The following is a 19,986-nucleotide window of genomic DNA, read 5'->3' on the forward strand; positions in this document are numbered from 1 at the left end:
CCAATAGCGCCACCTGGCGTTTTTTTGTGAAAAACGCATGCAGCCAGATGTTAGCTGTAATTCAATAGGAAATCGCAAAATGCCATTTCCACTTGGCGTTTTTCTGTTTGGCGTTTTTTCAGTCCTCTTTGGCGTTTTTCTGCTTTTTTGGGCTCTGTGGCAGTTTTTCAAAACTGCAGCATGTTCACACTCTGGCGTTTTTTGCAAGAAATCTTGGCTTTTTTTCTCCAATAGAAGTCTATGGGAGAGAAAAAACGCCATGAAAAAGCCATGTGGGTTTATTGCCTTGGCGTTTTTTATGGCGTTTTTTCCACAGTTACAATGCAGAGGATGGACCCAGTATCTGTGTGTCCTACGAGAAATAGGCTGAAAACAAACAGTTTCACACAAAACAAAGTCCTGGACTGGTTCATATTGAATTTTACACCATTTGGAACAAACATGCCATTACAAACAAACATACGCGACCGGATCCTGCGTGCCAAAAGCAACAGCAAACAATTTGCACCATCATTTGGGGCCAATCTTCCCAGAGGAGCAGACATTCGAAATAAAGCATGCCTTACAAACCACAGAAAAGAGACAAAAGGGTCTACCAAGTAAATGACAGCAGGAGAGGGCAGATACTTGCCATTTATCCTAATCCCTTTTAGCTGGGTGAAACTTCTAACTTGTAAAGGCTGGAAAAACTGCCTAAGGTCAAAAAAAGCAATTTCCACAGAAAGGCTAAAACGCCAGAAAAAACTGCAGAAAAAACGCCAAAACGCAGGTAAATGCAGTGGCAGTTTTCTTGGCAGTTTTCCTGGCGTTTTTCATCAAGAAAAAAACGCCGGACAAAAACCCAAGTGGAAACCTAGCCTTAGGCTTGGTTTCCATTGGGGTTTTTTTTGCTAAAAACGCCTATAAAAACGCCAATAGCGCCACCTGGCGTTTTTTTGTGAAAAACGCATGCAGCCAGATGTTAGCTGTAATTCAATAGGAAATCGCAAAATGCCATTTCCACTTGGCGTTTTTCTGTCTGGCGTTTTTTCAGTCCTCTTTGGCGTTTTTCTGCTTTTTTGGGCTCTGTGGCAGTTTTTCAAAACTGCAGCATGTTGACACTCTGGCGTTTTTTGCAAGAAATCTTGGCTTTTTTTCTCCAATAGAAGTCTATGGGAGAGAAAAAACGCCATGAGGCTAGGTTTCCACTTGGGTTTTTGTCCGGCGTTTTTTTCTTGATGAAAAACGCCAGGAAAACTGCCAAGAAAACTGCCACTGCATTTACCTGCGTTTTGGCGTTTTTTCTGCAGTTTTTTCTGGCGTTTTAGCCTTTCTGTGGAAATTGCTTTTTTTGACCTTAGGCGGTTTTTCCAGCCTTTACAAGTTAGAAGTTTCACCCAGCTAAAAGGGATTAGGATAAATGGCAAGTATCTGCCCTCTCCTGATGTCATTTACTTGGTAGACCCTTTTGTCTCTTTTCTGTGGTTTGTAAGGCATGCTTTATTTCGAATGTCTGCTCCTCTGGGAATATTGGCCCCAAATGATGGTGCAAATTGTTTGCTGTTGCTTTTGGCACGCAGGATCCGGTCGCGTATGTTTGTTTGTAATGGCATGTTTGTTCCAAATGGTGTAAAATTCAATATGAACCAGTCCAGGACTTTGTTTTGTGTGAAACTGTTTGTTTTCAGCCTATTTCTCGTAGGACACACAGATACTGGGTCCATCCTCTGCATTGTAACTGTGGAAAAAACGCCATAAAAAACGCCAAGGCAATAAACCCACATGGCTTTTTCATGGCGTTTTTTCTCTCCCATAGACTTCTATTGGAGAAAAAAAGCCAAGATTTCTTGCAAAAAACGCCAGAGTGTCAACATGCTGCAGTTTTGAAAAACTGCCACAGAGCCCAAAAAAGCAGAAAAACGCCAAAGAGGACTAAAAAAACGCCAAACAGAAAAACGCCAGGTGGAAATGGCATTTTGCGATTTCCTATTGAATTACAGCTAACATCTGGCTGCATGCGTTTTTCACAAAAAAACGCCAGGTGGCGCTATTGGCGTTTTTATAGGCGTTTTTAGCTAAAAAAACCCAAGTGGAAACCTAGCCTGAAAAAGCCATGTGGGTTTATTGCCTTGGCGTTTTTTATGGCGTTTTTTCCACAGTTACAATGCAGAGGATGGACCCAGTATCTGTGTGTCCTACGAGAAATAGGCTGAAAACAAACAGTTTCACACAAAACAAAGTCCTGGACTGGTTCATATTGAATTTTACACCATTTGGAACAAACATGCCATTACAAACAAACATACGTGACCGGATCCTGCGTGCCAAAAGCAACAGCAAACAATTTGCACCATCATTTGGGGCCAATCTTCCCAGAGGAGCAGACATTCGAAATAAAGCATGCCTTACAAACCACAGAAAAGAGACAAAAGGGTCTACCAAGTAAATGACAGCAGGAGAGGGCAGATACTTGCCATTTATCCTAATCCCTTTTAGCTGGGTGAAACTTCTAACTTGTAAAGGCTGGAAAAACTGCCTAAGGTCAAAAAAAGCAATTTCCACAGAAAGGCTAAAACGCCAGAAAAAACTGCAGAAAAAACGCCAAAACGCAGGTAAATGCAGTGGCAGTTTTCTTGGCAGTTTTCCTGGCGTTTTTCATCAAGAAAAAAACGCCGGACAAAAACCCAAGTGGAAACCTAGCCTTAGAAAGTTGTGACTCAACAACTTTTAAATTGCATACTCCTAAATGCCTCTAAGGTACTTGTGGTCACCACCCTTGTCAGTCATGTGATATTTTTCCCTTACTTCATCTGAATTAATAGCATTAGGGACACCTTATAAAGTTTAAACTTGAAAGACATGGTGTAGATTATTACTTTGAATTATTATGGTTTATTAAGTATCAGTATTAAATCAGTAAAAATGAATACATCATTTTCATTGCCAACAGAGGATTAACGGATTTACAAAAATATTTAAAAACACCGAAACAATGTGCAGGCAAGAGCGGTGTTTATAATTGTTATAACAACAGTCTAAATGTTAAGCTCACGTGTGGGAATTGATCTATGATTTAGTAAAGTAGCTTTTTAGCTATTAAAATGTGTTGGGTTTTTTTCTCGGTGGGCTTACATCTGTACAGTCTGTTAATCTTACGTTCTGATGCTGAGCAGAGAACAGACACAATTCAAATAGAGCTTAGCATTTGAGGCGCTAGTGCGAAAGATTATTTTTCTCTTTGGTGCCAAAAGAATGATTCTGTTTATTTTCCTATAAAACACACAAATTTGTATTACAATGGAAAATGTATTGATGTTTCTTCTTGCCAAGATGTGATTGTTGGAAAATGGTCACAAATAGGGTAGTATATCGCTCATGCTTATGATAACATACGGCTGTCAGTACCTGATACGCCCACTGACATCATCGAGAACTCCCACTGACACAGTAGGGAACTCCCACTGATGTCATCGGGAACGAACCCAACGTCATCGGGACTTCATTTGATGTCATCAGGAACGCCCCTGTCATCAGGGGGACCTCCCACTGATGTCACGGGAACGACCCCTGATGTCAGTGGGCAGTCTTAGCTGCGTCCCGCAAGGGAAGGCTCCAGGAAGCCCAGGTATGCTTATACGTAGGGATGCGTGTCACAACTAAACACTGAAATGTATGGGTTTTTAATCCCTTGAAGCAGATCATCTGTATATCCATAATGCAATGAAAACAAAATGTCATGCACTGGACCACATTGACTCCATGTTTATGAGCCTAAGCCTGAACTAGCCGTCTGGCAAACCAGAATCCAGCGCATTTTCCCTTTTAACTGATTGCCTCATGATACACCGGTCACCTTATAGAGAAGTAACTCCAGCAATCATCGTAAAAATACACTTGCATCATCAGAGGGAACAAAATAATTACTACATTTATCACCCGCATTGAGGATTATTTGTTCTGCACTCTATATGCTCTGTATAATAATTGTAACCGCGGGTTTGTTTTCAGGTTTTAAGTTAAAAAAAAACAGCTTGCCTTCTCTTAAAATAGACCATATTTTTTCATGTGAACTTGCAGATTCATACTAAAACTCATATGTAATAAGTCAAATATATTTAGGTTTGTAAATGCAAAGATTAGTACTAGTCAATTGCCACATTTTGGCTCAGGTATCATAAATAGTAGCTTATTGCTGTTTAGTAATTATAAGATCATTACCTTGCATCATTATTGAAATTTAAAGAAACATTTTGCAGAACATTGAGTAGCCCCTAGAAAGTCATTGTTTTTCATCAAGATTATTATTATGAATAATTTGAACCAGAAGTGTAGTTTATACCTGTGGGGTTGTTAATAAAGAGCAAATGTAAGGTTTTTGTTGATTTCACCAATCCACTTCTTGTTTTTGGTTACAAGTTTTTCAAATAATGATCTGCAACAAGAGTTGTTCTTGAACACATAACCTGCAGTTTCACCGAATGATGTTTCATTGGATATGAAAGCCATTGTGTGCACTAATATGCGAGTTAATGCTAGATAAGCATATCTTTGAGTCTTACATTATATGCTGCTTAAGTGAATTTCCCGCACAAATAAAGAGAAGAGCATTTCTGGTCACATTAATACGTGTTTGCAGAGCAGCAATCCTTGAAATAAACACAGAAAAATATTAATCATGTTTTATAATAATATAGAATACAGGGTCAATTTACAAATAATCAACCAGACCTTTTAGCATATACCATGCCTAATTTTATCCTCACATCATGAAGCATCCAACAATGTCTATGCGTTCTGCAGTCTGTGCGGGTTATGGTTTCTGTGTAGTCCTCCAAAAAAAACCTCATCAAGTTCTTAGTGCTTAATTAAAAGGCAGTGTTCTTCTCGGCTCTAATACATTTTGCTGTGAAGCTACCAATATGATGTTGTAACAGATGTGCAGATAATGAATTGCTTGATGAACCAGGATCTCTCCTTAACCTTTGAACACCCCCCCTCCCTTCTGCGTGACACATATAGCATGGCTGCCAAGTTCATACACCAGCTGGATCGTCAGTGAACAGTGTCTGAAACTTCCTTTGATGAATAATGATTTCTAAAAAGCTCACTTTGACAATGACAATGTAAATATATCTGAATATTAAACCCTGATACAGGAACGAAGGAATGCTAGCAGCAGGATGCTTCTTCTCTCCTGCAACGTAGATTATCTATAACTTAAGTATTGTATTATATATGTAGCACCAAAAGCATTTGATCAGGAGGAAAAGATAAAAGTCATACCTGTTGTGTATATATTAAGAGGAAGATAGTCACGTTGCTAGAATAATGATAAAAGTTTGCTGCGAGGATACTAACAATATGTTATATAAGGGTACAGTGGTATTAGAATTAACATGGTCTGACAAAATAAAAAACATAACATCAATAATAAAATGTATTTTAGTTGGTGGGAAAATGGTAAAGGGTTGCACCAATGTATGGACATGGTTTGCTAACTGTCATGCTAAAGAATTAGATCTGTGAACAATACGGCGCACAATCATGGAGTAAGCGATGGCACTTCTCATACATTAACATTAACAGGTTTTTGTGTGAAAACAAACAATGAAATTATCCTCTACATCCAAAAAACTGAAATATGTATACACAATTCTGTTTCTACATATTATTATGGCATAATACATATTATTTTAGGCATTTTAGCTCCCACTAAATCACTCCCAATGAATCTATCAATGAAGACTTTGGTAAGAGCCATCGCAAAAAGTTCCAAGATTAGTTGTCCTGCCATTGGCTGGAGTATTGCACACATGCTTACTTTATCATCATTAATACTGACAGTAAGTGCTGTGGATTTGTGTTATTGCTTGTTGGCATCCATCCATTTTATTGTATTTCTAGTGCCGTCATAGTTTTGGCTTTTGATTTCTTTCTTTTTGTCTTTGTATTAATTTGTTTTCCTAACGAGGCTCATTACCTACAGTTCCTAAATTGTGTGCTAAGGTTGCTACACATCTACGTAGGTGGTTGCTTGACTTCTGAGATGCTGGCACATTACCCAGGCCCTTTTGTTATATTTGCTGTATTTTCCAACCTGGCTCTTGTTTGTCTTGCCATCATAGTTAGAAGTATTATTTCTTACATGTATTACCCTTTTCCAGAGGAAAATGCCTTTCATTTTTCTATTTGATTTTTGACTTTTGAGTATTTCATTTAATTTTTAAGATTCTTCTGTATTGTATAAATGACACACTCTTATGTATAGCACCTGCTTACTTTTGTTAATAGTACCGCTTTTTGAGTGCTGTCTCATGTACACATATAGCACTTTCTATATAATATAACTACTGGTATGTATTACAGAAAACATTAGTAGTGTTTATCAAACATTTTCCCCTGTTGCCCAGTGCAGTAATATCACATACTGTACATTTATTACCCTACTCATATACAATGGGGCAAGTGGATAATATTTGGCCCATGGAAAAGTAGCATAGTAATATAATTTCACCTAAAACACATTCAGAAAGGCTGTAATCAATCAGAAGAATCCGATGCTCTTTTGTTTATCATTTCCTGCGAAAACAGCCGTTACAGTATAAAAAGCTATTGTTAGAAATATTATGTTATAATCTATGGTTTACTGTCACAATCATTATTATACCACACGGGCATGTTCTGATAGCTGCCTCATACAGCATCCTGTATTTGAAGAAAATAATGTACACTTGGAATACCTTATCATACTTTCCTATGCTTCATATGGTGCCCTCAAAATATAACTTCTTTCTATAGCTCAGTATAAAAATATATGTTAAACTTCAAGGAAATATACAAGTAAGGTTTATGCGGTATTGTGCACCATCTAGTGTCAAATAATGTGCATAAACATGAGTATATGTTAGCGTGGGAATTATCACTGACAAAGTGATAATAATTTATTTTGCTGACTTCTCTAATAATTGTACGATGTATTATATTGGAAATATATTGCATATTATAATTATATATACAATATCTCACAAAAGTGAGTGCACCCCTCACCCCTAAATATGTTATATCTTTTCAAGTGACAACACTGAAGAAAATGACACTCTGCTACAATGTAAAGTAGTGCGTGTACAGCCTGTATAACAGTATAAATTTACTGTCCCTTCAAAATAACTCAACACATTAATGTCTAAACCTTGGCAACAAAAGTACACCCCTAAGTGGAAATGTCCAAAATGAGCCCAAAGTGTCAATGTTTTGTGTGGCCACCATTATTTTCCAGCACTGCCTTATCCTTCTTTGGCATGGAGTTCCCCAGAGCTTTACAGGTTCCCACTGGAGTCCATCACATTTACCCTCAGCTTCTTTAACAAGACAGTGGTCATCTTGGAGGTGTGTTTGGGGTTATCACGTTGGAATGCTGCCCTGCGGCCCAGTCTCTGAAGGGAGGGGATCATGCTCTGCTTCAGTATGTCACAGTACATATTGACATTCATGGTTCCCTCAATGAACTGTAGCTCCCCAGTGCCGGCAGCACTCATGCAGGCCCAGACCATGACACTCCCACCGCAATGCTTGACTGTAGGCAAGACACACTTGTCTTTGTACTCCTCACCTGGTTGCCGCCACACACGCTTGACACAAATTAGTTTATCTTGGTCTCATTGGACCAAAGGGCATGGTTCCAGTAATCTATGCCCTTAGTCTGCTTGTCTTCAGCAAACTGTTTCCTGACTTTCTTGTGCATCATCTTTAGAAGAGGCGTCCTTCTGGGATACAATTTGATGTATGGTCTGAGCACTGACAGACTGCCCCCCCCACCCCTTCAACCTCTGCAGCAATACTGGCAGCACTCATACATATCTCTGGATATGACACTGAGCATATGCACTCAACCTCTTTACTCGACCATGGCAAGGCCTGTTCTGAGTGGAACCTGTCCTCTGAAACCTGTGGGTCTTGCCCACCGTGCTGCAGCTCAGTTTCAGGGTCTTGGCAATCTTCTTATAGCCTAGGCTATACCCCCAAACTCCCCTTCCCCTATACCATCACTTGTTTTAAGTTGTAACCTCTATCATGTTGATCAGTATTGCTTCAGACCTGATGAGGATAACTCTCGAAAGCTTGTCTTTTAAATATTATGTTAGTCCAATAAAAAAGGTATCACCGCATACTCTGCAATACACTGATTTTTTGACATCGTATATATATATATATATACACATACACACATTTGTTGTGCAAGAGTGGAAATGATTTTTACTATTGATACTATTTAATTTGCCACTCTGAATTTTGAGGTGGATGCTTGCTATACTATCAATAATACAGCTTTTTTGTCTTGCTCTCTTTTTTTTTTTTTAGATTTGATGTTGACTTAACAGAACTCCACAGCTGGATGACACGCTCTGAGGCTATTCTGCAAAGTTCTGAATTTGCAATCTATAGGAAAGAAGGAGACCTCACTGACCTCACAAAGAAAGTAAAAGTAAGATATCTCTGCTTAACCCTCTAAGTGATAGGAGTGTGAGTATTTTTTTTTTTTGTCTGAGGACCTACGCTGATTTTTGTTGTTTTGCCACAGTTGCCATTATATTGCATTTATAAACAGCTTACACTTTACAACGGAAAACCTTTGTTTTTCCAGAATTCATAATTGCTTTATTGAATAATACCATTCAATAATACCATAATAACATTTGGCATAACACCATACAACCCCCATCCAAAAAGGTATTTTCCCCATCATTCCCCAGTGTATGTAATTTCAAATATAGTAGGAACAATTAAATACTGTTTTCTGAAAAGCCCTCTCCTTAATAAATGTGTCCAATATATGTGATGTGTCCTATATTTGTGGTTATGCATATATGTAGATTAAGCATAACACTTATGAAGGTGACAGTACTAAGCATATTACATTGATGGCATGGGACACACAATGCCATACTATCTAAGATCACTCTTTTGGACATCTGGTGCACCCGCTTTTCCGGTTATGGCTCTGATGATTGTCACCATTATAAAGGCATTTGATGGGTGTGTGAAGGGGCATGAAAACAAGATTATACAATCTTCCTTTCATGGTGACAAGCAGATCTAAAAACAGATCAACTGTCTTTAGAGAGATGTTGCTAATCGGTCACTGACCGATTTCTCTTTTGCTTTTATCTTTATAAGAGTAAGAATTAAAATGCATTGCTTCAGCAGTAGTTGTGACCTATCAGTGACACAGTCTTGCAAACAAATTATACAGTGTGTCATTGTAAGTCTTAATATTTATTGTTTATGCTACAGGCCATAGAACGTGAAAAACCAGAAAAAAACAGGAAACTGCAAGACGCCAACAGAAATGCTGAAACCTTGATGGAACAGATGTTGAATGGTAATTAATTTATTCTTGCTTGAATCATCTCTTTTGGAAACAAAAACTAAGTGAGCATACAGTTAAAAAGTGAGCTTAATTAATATTTTAGTTATCGGACTAAGTCAGAAAGTAATATTCTGGCATATTATCACCAATATGTTCATGGGTTTGGCTTAGCTAGAATAGATAGAATGACAAGGCAACCACATTTTCTGGACACATGGATAGAGACAGACATTGTATCACTGACCCACACTTGAAAAAATACGATTACACATATGTGTATATATTTCATTTGTTGTAATGTATTGAACAATAGAAATAATCATAAGAAAAATTCAAGAAATAATTCCTGAAATCCAATTGACATTTGTATTATTGTATTTGTGAAATGTTGTAATTAGTGGATGCTGTATCCACTTCCATGATATGATGTCAGAAAGCATTTTAGTATGTATAAGGTGAATTCATGCTGCTTGTCTGAGCTAGTGTTTGGACAGGTGTTATAGGTCCTGAGGCCCTTATACTTCCCTTGACACTATACCAGATGGTAGAAATCGACACAGATTTTGCATGTCACTGTCAACATCAGGGGCTTCTGCTCTGCGTGTGAATTTTGTTGTTTCACGTTGGAGAAAATACTGTTTTATTCATATGAATCAGCATTTGGTGACATTGTAAATACACTATATGGACAAAAGTATTGGGACACCTGACCATTATACCAACAGGGACTTTTATGATGTTGCATTCTAAATACATAGACATTGATATGTAGTAGGTTCCCCTTTTCAGCTAGAACAGCTTTCACTCTTCTGGGAAGGCTTTCCACAATATTCTGGAGTGTTTCTGTGAGAAATGTGGATTATGATAGCTCTATATAAAACATGAGAGGGAAAAGACCCCAGCCCTTGTGACCTCTAACCCATCCAGTTCCCAGTGGGATTGGGGATTTAAAATTATTTTAAGAAAGAGTTCCTGGCATGGCCTTGCCTGAATTGGCAAAATGTGCAATTTTAACATAATTTGCCAATTTTGGCAATTCCTACAAATCTCTGAAAACAAGGAGGGACCTTCAACATAACAACGAAAAAGAGCTTCTTGTTCTTTTGTCTTTTTTCATCTTTCTTTTCCCGCTGCTCCTTGTGTCTTCTTTCTTCACCCCCTTTTGAACCTGGATTCCTGGTGAATTTCTGCAAAAGGGCAGTGCCTCCGGCCACACCCTTTTGACTGGAAAAGCATTTGTTTCTCTGCAAATCTATTTGCATTATTCTTGCCTCTGTGTGCACTTCTGTAAAAGGGAGGAGCCATGGGGACAGCTTTTCCCCATTCTGCTTTTGCAAAAGTTCATCGGGAGGTCAGGTTCAGAAGTGAAGGAAGAAAAAAGACAGGAACAAGAAGAGGCAAGAGAAGAAGTGGAGCTGCTGTTCATTCATAGAAAGGGTGAATGAGAGTGTTAATGAGAGTGTGAGAGATTATGGAAGAGAATGAAAGAGTGAATGAAGGTGAGCGACAACACATTTTGTTACCAAATTGCTATGAACCGAAACAAAACTTGCCTAAAAACAAATTGACCAAAAAACAAATAAAAAAAAATGTGTCTGAGATTTTTTTGGTCCATTTGTATAAGTGTATTAGTGTATATGTGAGTTTTGCTAGTGCAAGAGCATGCAACCTCAGTTAACTTGAATGACCACAGGCCCAATTGTATCAATGTTTCGCATTATGTTTTTCATTCAAATACCACTTAGTTGCAGCACATCAACTTAGTCAATGATATCTTATTCTTCTCTAATTTCAATTGTTAATGACAAGCATGTTTGACAGGTTGCCAGTTAATGTATCAATTCATGTGCATTTGCACATGATATTCTTAAGAAATATCGTGCAGACTAGTAGAGAAGATGATGAACTAAATGGATTGCACTATACGTAATGACCCATATCCCTTTGGAAATAAATGATCAGTTCACTATTTCAGCTGCAGTTCTGAATGTATAATGTAATTTTATTATGGTTAATGTCTTCACTTTTGTTTAATATGCATTAATAGAATTCAGACTTTCACACCTGAATGGCACTCCAAATGTTACCAGATTAAGTAGACATAATTTGTTTACAAAAGAAAATTGAATTGGCCCACAGCAAGCAAGAAAACTGACAATAGGAAGATGTTGCCAAAATATAAAATCACATAGGGACATAAATGTTCCCACACCTGAAAACATATGGAGCTAGTCGCTAGGGCCTGAAAAAGTAAACAATTAGAATAATGATTAAACAGAATATATTCGATGATGAGCTGTTTGAATTGGGTTTTCAAATTAGCTTTTTCAAGTTGTACAGATCTAAAGTTATCATGCTAGGCAGATACCACAGCCTTTTAGGTGTCCAAATTGAAAAATCTACATTAAGGAGTGTGAACAGAAAGGTAGGGTATGTTGCAGAAGTGGGTAAGGTTGGCTGCCGAAGTGGGCAGGAACACTGGCCACCCACCTACCTTACCCAAAGAGCAACCTTGCAGTGCTCAGCTTCAGAGTGTCATGAGGAGACCATGTGGGAGCTGCAATGAAGGTCTATACTGCAACTACATAGACCCCTGTTGTTTTTACAGCTCCCTGGCCAAATTAAGGGACATCACTGGAACTGTGGGGCAACCATAGAGGACAGTGTCTGACAACATGGACTGCCCCTCAAAAAACAGGCCACTTGGCAGGTGCGTAGGCCATCATGTGATATGTTGGTGGCCTTCCAAACTGAAACAGCAAATTGAGCTGGTGGTTTTTGAGAATGCAAAAGAAGACTGGAACATTCTATTGGTTACATTAAAGCAGTGGGATACGGACATGTTTGTCTAGTAAAGCAGGCCACGCATATTACACATCTTAATACAAACTGTTGTATTTTGTGAGTACTTTGTGCTGTTACAGAAGATGACTGTAGTAAAAAAAAAAGTAAAGTAGGAGTTCCCCTTAAAGCACTGCTTATCCAAACCTAGAATACAAATACTGAGGTCAGTATCACTCTGCACTGTGGTAATGAATATCCCAATTGGGCCATATGACTAATCCGATTTATTACAGTACTGAACAGGTTTATTAAACCAGGAATGAGCATGTGATCTGGACTCCATAATAACACACAAATCACAACTGAAATTCATTTCACTGATTTAACAATGCATTATGCAGAAGACCCTCACTGGGGTTGATTTGTGAGTTTCTAAGTAAATTGCAGTACACAAATGTCGCATAACGCTTATGTGAAATTCCAGTGGGGATCATGTAACAATAAGTAACAAATCCCATTTTCATCTCGAATTTCTGTTAGAATACGCTCAAACAAATAAATTTATTTTTTCCAAGGGAAAACCTTTAAGTGACTAAACCTTTATAAATTGTGCTTTGGTTGCTTGGGACTTGTTGCTAGAAATGTGTGGAATGACAGATTTGGAGACACGATTGTATTTATATGGTTTTTTTTATTTTACTGGTAAGAAAATGCTTAGTGCGTCAATTTACGTTGAGATCATTTTCATTTGCATCAGTTTAATATATCAAAACTATGACAAAATATTTCATAATGAAAAAAGAATAATATGTAAAGAATTTGCAATTGAATATTATTTGGGGCAGTAAGTTTAGTTTTCACTGTTCATGCTTTATGTTAGAATTCGTTTTATGTATAAAAATATTCAAATCGAATCAATGGAATGTTCCAATTAATTGAAACATTTGTTGATATGATAAAAACACGCGTTTTTAAACTTTTATACAAAACCCCAATACTCTAGTGTCACCCTGACATTTCCATAGTTAAAATCAGATTAGGTCAAAGCCCAATGTGACATCCTATGCATCTATGTTGGCCAATGAACAGTATTTGGAGTTTATTCTAAATTATTCTCAATCTGAACTTTTTTGGTGCATTGAATCAAACTATATATTAGTTCAAGAATGACACATTTCCTCTGCAAAAGAGGAAGAAAGATAAAAAAAAAATCCAGACATTTTATCTTAATGCATCTCAGAGGCCACTTGTGTGAGATGAAATAGTTGTCTCACCAGGTGAGCAAGTACAGGCCTGGACTACTTCTCTTAATGAGTGCCTCTAAGTATTCCGATCAGCTTTTTTCTTTGCTTAAATTAATAAAGTGTTTTGCTTACAAAATAGACTGTGCAATTATAATATTTTTTCTCCTATAGATGGCCTTAACACTGACAGCATCAAACAGGCCTCTCAACATCTGAATAATCGATGGACAGACTTCTGTCAGTTGCTGAGTGAAAGACTCTCCTGGCTGGAGTATCAGAACAGTATACTCGCCTTTTATTCCCAGTTACAGCAACTGGAACAGGCAGTCATTTCTGCTGAGAACTGGCTAAAAGCACAAAGTACACCCACGGAAGAGGCAAATGCAGTCAAAATACAATTAGAAAAGTGCAAGGTGAGTAAAATTGTTTGTTCTTAAGTTTCTACTATGCCGTATTTATTTGGGGTTTCGCCAAATATGTGGTCTCCAAAAATGATCCATTGTTCTAAAATAACAGGCCTTTAAATATATCCACAATAACTGTATTACAAACTCCAAATCACTAAAGAGAACATTGTTATTTATTTCTATGGTAACACATAGGATTTGTCTTCTTTTCATGTTTATCAGCAATTTGACACCTGGCTCCAAAACATTAACAACTACACCATAAACATGTCACTGTTCCAAGTTTGTGTTTGTCTTCCAAGTGACCAAACCTTTAAAGCAAAAAAGTCAGGAACGTAAGCAACAATCTTGTACTTCATCACTAATTCTTGTCTTTGATGGCAACAACAATATTTTATTGTGTGGCAAAAGAGGTTAAACGATGTAGGTTGCTAGCTTTACTTTCTGTAACTGCGCAGTCTAATGGTTCGAAAGATCAGTTATAAGACATACTAAGGGAAGGTTTTACGACTTGGAATAAACTTTTATATATAGTACATTTCATGAACTTCATGATCAGTGGCACTGATCCAGTCAAGAAAACTTATTGGCAAGATAACTTTGGCAGAAAATCTAGAATTTTATGTTTCTAAAATCTCTGTGCTGGTTACCAAACATCCCATACACAATTGTATTACACAGTGACATCTGTAATATATGGAAGTAAGTTGTTGTTGGATTACTTTGGGACTAAGTCTATTTACCTGCTGTGTTGGCTACATGTGTTTTAATTGCTTTTTGCTGTCAAAGATCATAGAGTAAAAACTATTGTTACTTAACAGATGGTAGTGTCTCCAGGTCAATTTGGTGGCCATCACAGTGCATGGGGCAGTGGCATAGTCTGCCCTAGGCCGATTAGGCAGAATATGTCACTACCCCATGCAGCACAGAAGGTAAATGCATGGCTGCGTGGGGGAAGTGGTCCATAGTGAGAGAACAAAGGAGGAGGGGAGAGATAATGGTTTTGCAGAAGCAGATTTGGCTGGACCATCAATAGGGATCCCAAGATAGATGTGGGGATGGTGAAGGAGAGAATGTGAAAGTCATGCAGGAAAAGGATGAAATAATTGGGAGGAATTCACAGTGGCAAACATGGAAAGTTAAGGAAAGAGATTGATAGAGTGAACTTCAGAAGAAACAAAATAGAGGGAACTGGTGGCAAATACCAGGAGGTACTGCTGGGAGACAGAAGGCTTCCCTCTCTGTGTGTCTCCAAGTGTAGTGGTGTGGCTGAAGTTGAGGCCACCTTAAGACACAGAGCAAGAGAGGTAGTGCCAGTGGAGGCATAGTTCAGTGAGAGCAAGCAGGCTAAACGAAAAGGTGATGCACAGTTTGCTAAACACAAAGAATGCATTCTAGGGGCCACAGGAGAAAAGAGTGCTGTGGTTACAGTAGATAGGTTTGAGGAAAGGTGAAGGGTTTGTTAAGGGATAAAGGAAAATAAATATGTTTCAGGAGAGAGAAAAGAAAAGCCGGAAGTAATTGTGAAGATCACATCCTTTAGTTTAATCTGTCCACTTATTATGAGTTCATTTGGGATGAGGCCACCACAGCCACATTTCCAGGCAAGCTTGTTTCCATAGAGGGGCATGTAGGGAAAGAGCAGAAGAACAATGCAAGGGATATGACTGAAAAGGATAATAATAATAATAATGCAAAGACAAAAGAAGAGTGGGTTTTACAGTGCCAGCTCGGCCATACTGGCAAACTGAGTGGCGGCCTAGGTTACAGGGCTGATCCGGGCTACCACTGTAACATTTTTCATCTAGGATGCTAAAAGGGCCAGCCCTGGGTTTGTTGGCACAATATGAGATTATAAAAGAGGGATAAATTAAGGAGCAGGAGAAGAAGACAGATTATATCAAGTTGGCATCCTATTTAATTCATACAAATTATTCTGTAATTACAGTGGTGATGGAGTACAATTAGAGTGTCCATTTTTAAAGAACTCAAAAAATCTGTAATGGGATTGTACATTTTGCTTTATTTTGTTACTCTGAAGCACATTATGCTCTCCTTTTGTATCCAGTTGTTGCACTTCCAGTTGGTTTCTATCTGATTCTGAACTCTGCCTAATTTATCCGCTAACATTTCTCAATAGTTTAGACATTGTCAAGGTCTTGAAGGCATATCATCACAGGCCCTTTGCATTCACTTAGGGCAAATTATGTTATACATAACAGGGCATCTAAGAACTGTGTATTTGTGGTCCTTCAGATATATATCAATGAAACATATACTGAAACAGTATATTTTGCCTTTTCAAAATGATGATAATGTCACACTTTTGTCTTGGAATGTCAAGGAATGTCAAAGATGTGTGTGCTCAGGTGTGAATAACACCTGTGCGAGTGAGCTCTTTATTAATTATCTTGTCTGGTTAGGCTTTTTTCTTCAGACCATGTTCATTTTAATATGCTTTATAATGATTGTTTCATTCATTGAAACAGGATGAAGTTAGCCATCTGTCAGCACTTAAACCTGAAGTCGGATCCTTACAAGTGCAAGGAACACAACTGAAAGACAAGGAACACAGGCCAATGTTCTTGGATGCCGATATAGCAGCTTTTCTCAACCATTATAATCTAGTTCTCTCTAATTTACAGTCTAGAGAAAAACAGCTCCAGAACAGTAAGTGCTACCAACAAAGCATATGGAACTGTAATTATTGAATAGTAATAAACTATAAGGATTCTAATGGCACATTTAAGTGAACAGAATGTTGTTGGATGATGTATCATTGCTTAACTTATTAATTATAAAAAAATATATATTCTCAGAAATGAAATTCAAATACATGGAGACCCAGATGTTCTCTGGGTGTACTCTGACAATAACTGCCAATTATTTGTGCACCTACACTTCATGTTATTACCCAATGATCTACATATGACTAATAGTCATTACACCAGTTTGTTTTCCTTTCTACCCAATACAAAAAAAAATCTACAAGAAAAAAATAAATATATCCTCTTAGATTTATTCCAAACCCTTAAAAATGCATCTTAAAGGATTGCTTATCTATGCTCTTCTTGCAATCTATGTTGGTGCTAGAATAAAGTAATTCATTTTGCAATGAATGTTTAATTAAATGTCACAAGACTAATTAAAATATCCCCTTTGTTATTTATTTTAGCATTCTGGCATTAATTTGAGTCTGTAATGCAGACTTGTTCAAACCATGCCAATAAATAAATATGCAGATTTCACGGATACTATATCATTTTCATTGACTATACCCTGTACTCGACATAAATTACCGAAAAATATTATTTACTGCACATTGTAAGAGGTTGGCTACGACATTAGGTATGTCACATCATCACAATTTCCTCGGCTAGATTTGAAGTTAATGTAATATATTAATAGAAATTAAAAACGATAATGGTTATCCTTTAAGTTGGGTTGCAGGGAAAGTGACCAGAGGAAGACACGGCACATCATTTATTCAATGTAGGTTCCCTCCATCTGATCCCCGGTGTCCCTCTTGCTTTCTAGGAGGAGCTGGCAACCACAAATTACTGTAGATAAAATAAGCGCACTGACATTGTGATGTGTATAGAAGAATTGTGAATATGTGAACTCGTTCTTGTCATTTGCAGACTGTAATGAGTATGGGGATATAATGCACATTTTATGTGTGTGTATTATTGTTTTGTTTTGTTTTCAAACGGTATAACTGACTTCTCTTTTGTTGATACCTCCCCACATACTGGAGGGGGTAACCCTTTACATACATAGATCAGCATCATGTGAAATGAATATGTGTCCTGGAAAAAAAATGGCCAGTGTGGTTATCCACATATATACTGATATATGATCATACAAGTCCTTCAATCAAGTCAGGTGGTAAAAAACAATATACATAATCACACCAAAACCAGCAATTAAATCAACAGGCTAAAGAGTAAAACTAAACCACACAAAGTGTGATGTGGGACATATTTTTGAATTTATTTTTCAGGTTTTATTTATTTGCTCATTCTCAATTTCTCTTTTGTTTTAATGAGTAAAGCTAGCATGAAATAAAAAGAAAATTAATAGTATTTTTTTTTCTTTTTATGTTTCCTTTTTTATTTAGCTTATTTTCCAAATGGAAATGTAAAATCAATTAATAAATTAGGCAATTTTATTTATCAGCTGGTACATAGAGTTAAATATCAACCTCTTGTTACTTTTAAGGGGCATAGTGGAAATTTCAACACTTTAGGCACTTCCCTCTGTAGTTTGGTTTTAAACAGTCAGATGTATATATTTCACATTTATATATTTAACATTTAAATGCAGATCCAACTGAATTCTAATATTGTTTATTTGGTAGAATGCAAATCATTTTTATCTTAACACACATTTTTGGTAATGCATATTTTAACCTTATGATTTTCCTCTAATTGATTTGAAACAAATGAACATTGCTATCAGCTGCTTCTGTCATTTGATGAAGCCTGGCAAAGGTCACATAATTATCTAATCAGCAGGCTTCATGGACAGAGGCAGCTTGCGTAAAAAATATAATTTTCATTGCAATTTTCCTTATCGCATGCTCCTTCCTACTAAAGATAATTAATTTGATTTTAACAGTGAGAGACAAATTAATGTGCTCTTATTAATCCCATTTTTGTATTGTATACCATTAAAGGGGTACGCCCACAAAAATGTATTAGTACTAGCCTATAAAAGACAGTTTTTAAAAAGTATTGTGGTATTTTCTGAGATGTCCTTAAAATAGTTGTAGTTTTGCATAATATGTATGTTGCATATTACCCATCTGAATGTATTCTAGCTGTGTTGTCTTTACCAGACAAAATTCTTGAAACATTTTCATCAGTGGCAGTGTCCCTAGGAGAGTCCAAAGGGCCAGTCAAATTTGGAATGGCGCTAGTGTCAGCATGAATGTGTAAGTGTGTATGCGCATGAATGTGTATCTGTAAGTGGGAGGGACTATGTGTTAGCATCAGAGTGTAAGTGTATGTTAGTATGTGTAAGCATCAGTGTGTATGTGTGTTAATGTGAGTGTATGAGTTTGTGTAAGTGTGAGAGTGTGTGTAAATATGTTTGCCAGTGTGTGTGTGAGTCACTGGGGGATTGAGGGAGGGTTTCATAAAATATCTTTATTTTACATGGCTGGCTCAGAAAATGGCTGCTTTATGTAACCTCATGAGCCAGCCCTGATTCTGATGATGATCATAGACATTCTTCTTTATGTGAGTCATCTGTGTGGTTGCCTTGTGTAATTCAAGACAAAGCCAAACAACTTGTCAAAGGTTCTTCTGCCCAGAATACAGCTACCAAGGGAAAAGTAAACCAGGACTTAGAAGATCCCAACAGCAAGGAGGCCTTCAGGCAAGCAGGTAAGTATCGGTACTAAGTAGATATAGCAAGTTTCAGGTGCCAGCTCAGGACAGGATACACAACTGGTAACTCAGCAAAGCAGGGGTTAAAACAAACAGGATAATCAGGATAGCCGGGCCAGTACACATAGCGGGCAGTAATACAAGCCAGGGGTCCTTACACGAGTTGGGTAGTCAGACAAGCCTAGCTGGTACACCTAGAGCACAGGCAGAAGTACAAAATCACCAGGCAAAAGAGCAGTCAGACAGGTTGAAGGTCAATATTATTATTATTATCTTTTATTTATATAGCGCCAACAATTTATGCGGCGCTTGAATAATATGGAGATCAGGAACACAAGTTTTAATGCACAGTTTAGGACCACAACAGGGTGCCAGAGCAGAGCATTTCTGGGTTTTTAAATCCAGCACCAGGTCTATCCCCGTCCCTCAAACATATGTCACCAGCGCACCTCCAGTTGTCCGTCAGAGCTGCGTCTCCAGCCACGTGGCATGGTCATGCCCCCTGTGTTCTTGCTGCCAGAGCCTCCAGGGCACTGGGAACAGGTAAGTATATGCTTCTGGGGGTCTCTGCGCCGACAGGCATCTGCCTGCCTGCTGGTAGCGGGACCCCCAGACAGATAATCCTGTCCCCGGTGTTGGCGGCAACGGGGAGCTGCTGCAAAGCCTCTGATACCCGACATACCCGGCACCCGATAGCTGCCTGTCAGTGCTGGGAGCCGGGGCTGTGACACAACAATAATTTAAAACGTTCCTCATCCTTCAGTGAAGGGTGTACCTTATTTATATCAGTGCTCATAGTCACCTCTATACTC

General features: G+C 37.9%; 1 protein-coding gene across 1 annotated transcript in view; it reads left to right on the plus strand.

The window, feature by feature from the left end:
• Window positions 1–19,986, plus strand: part of DMD (dystrophin) — an 870,543-nt gene that overhangs the window by 322,907 nt on the left and 527,650 nt on the right. Inside the window, exons 18-21 of the mRNA XM_053455059.1 lie at window positions 8,338–8,461; window positions 9,271–9,358; window positions 13,546–13,787; window positions 16,271–16,451. Of these exons, the coding sequence (XP_053311034.1) occupies window positions 8,338–8,461; window positions 9,271–9,358; window positions 13,546–13,787; window positions 16,271–16,451 (635 nt within the window). The remainder of the gene's footprint in view (window positions 1–8,337; window positions 8,462–9,270; window positions 9,359–13,545; window positions 13,788–16,270; window positions 16,452–19,986) is intronic.

Source organism: Spea bombifrons, chromosome 2, assembly GCF_027358695.1.
Source record: "Spea bombifrons isolate aSpeBom1 chromosome 2, aSpeBom1.2.pri, whole genome shotgun sequence".
Taxonomy (NCBI): domain Eukaryota; kingdom Metazoa; phylum Chordata; class Amphibia; order Anura; family Pelobatidae; genus Spea; species Spea bombifrons.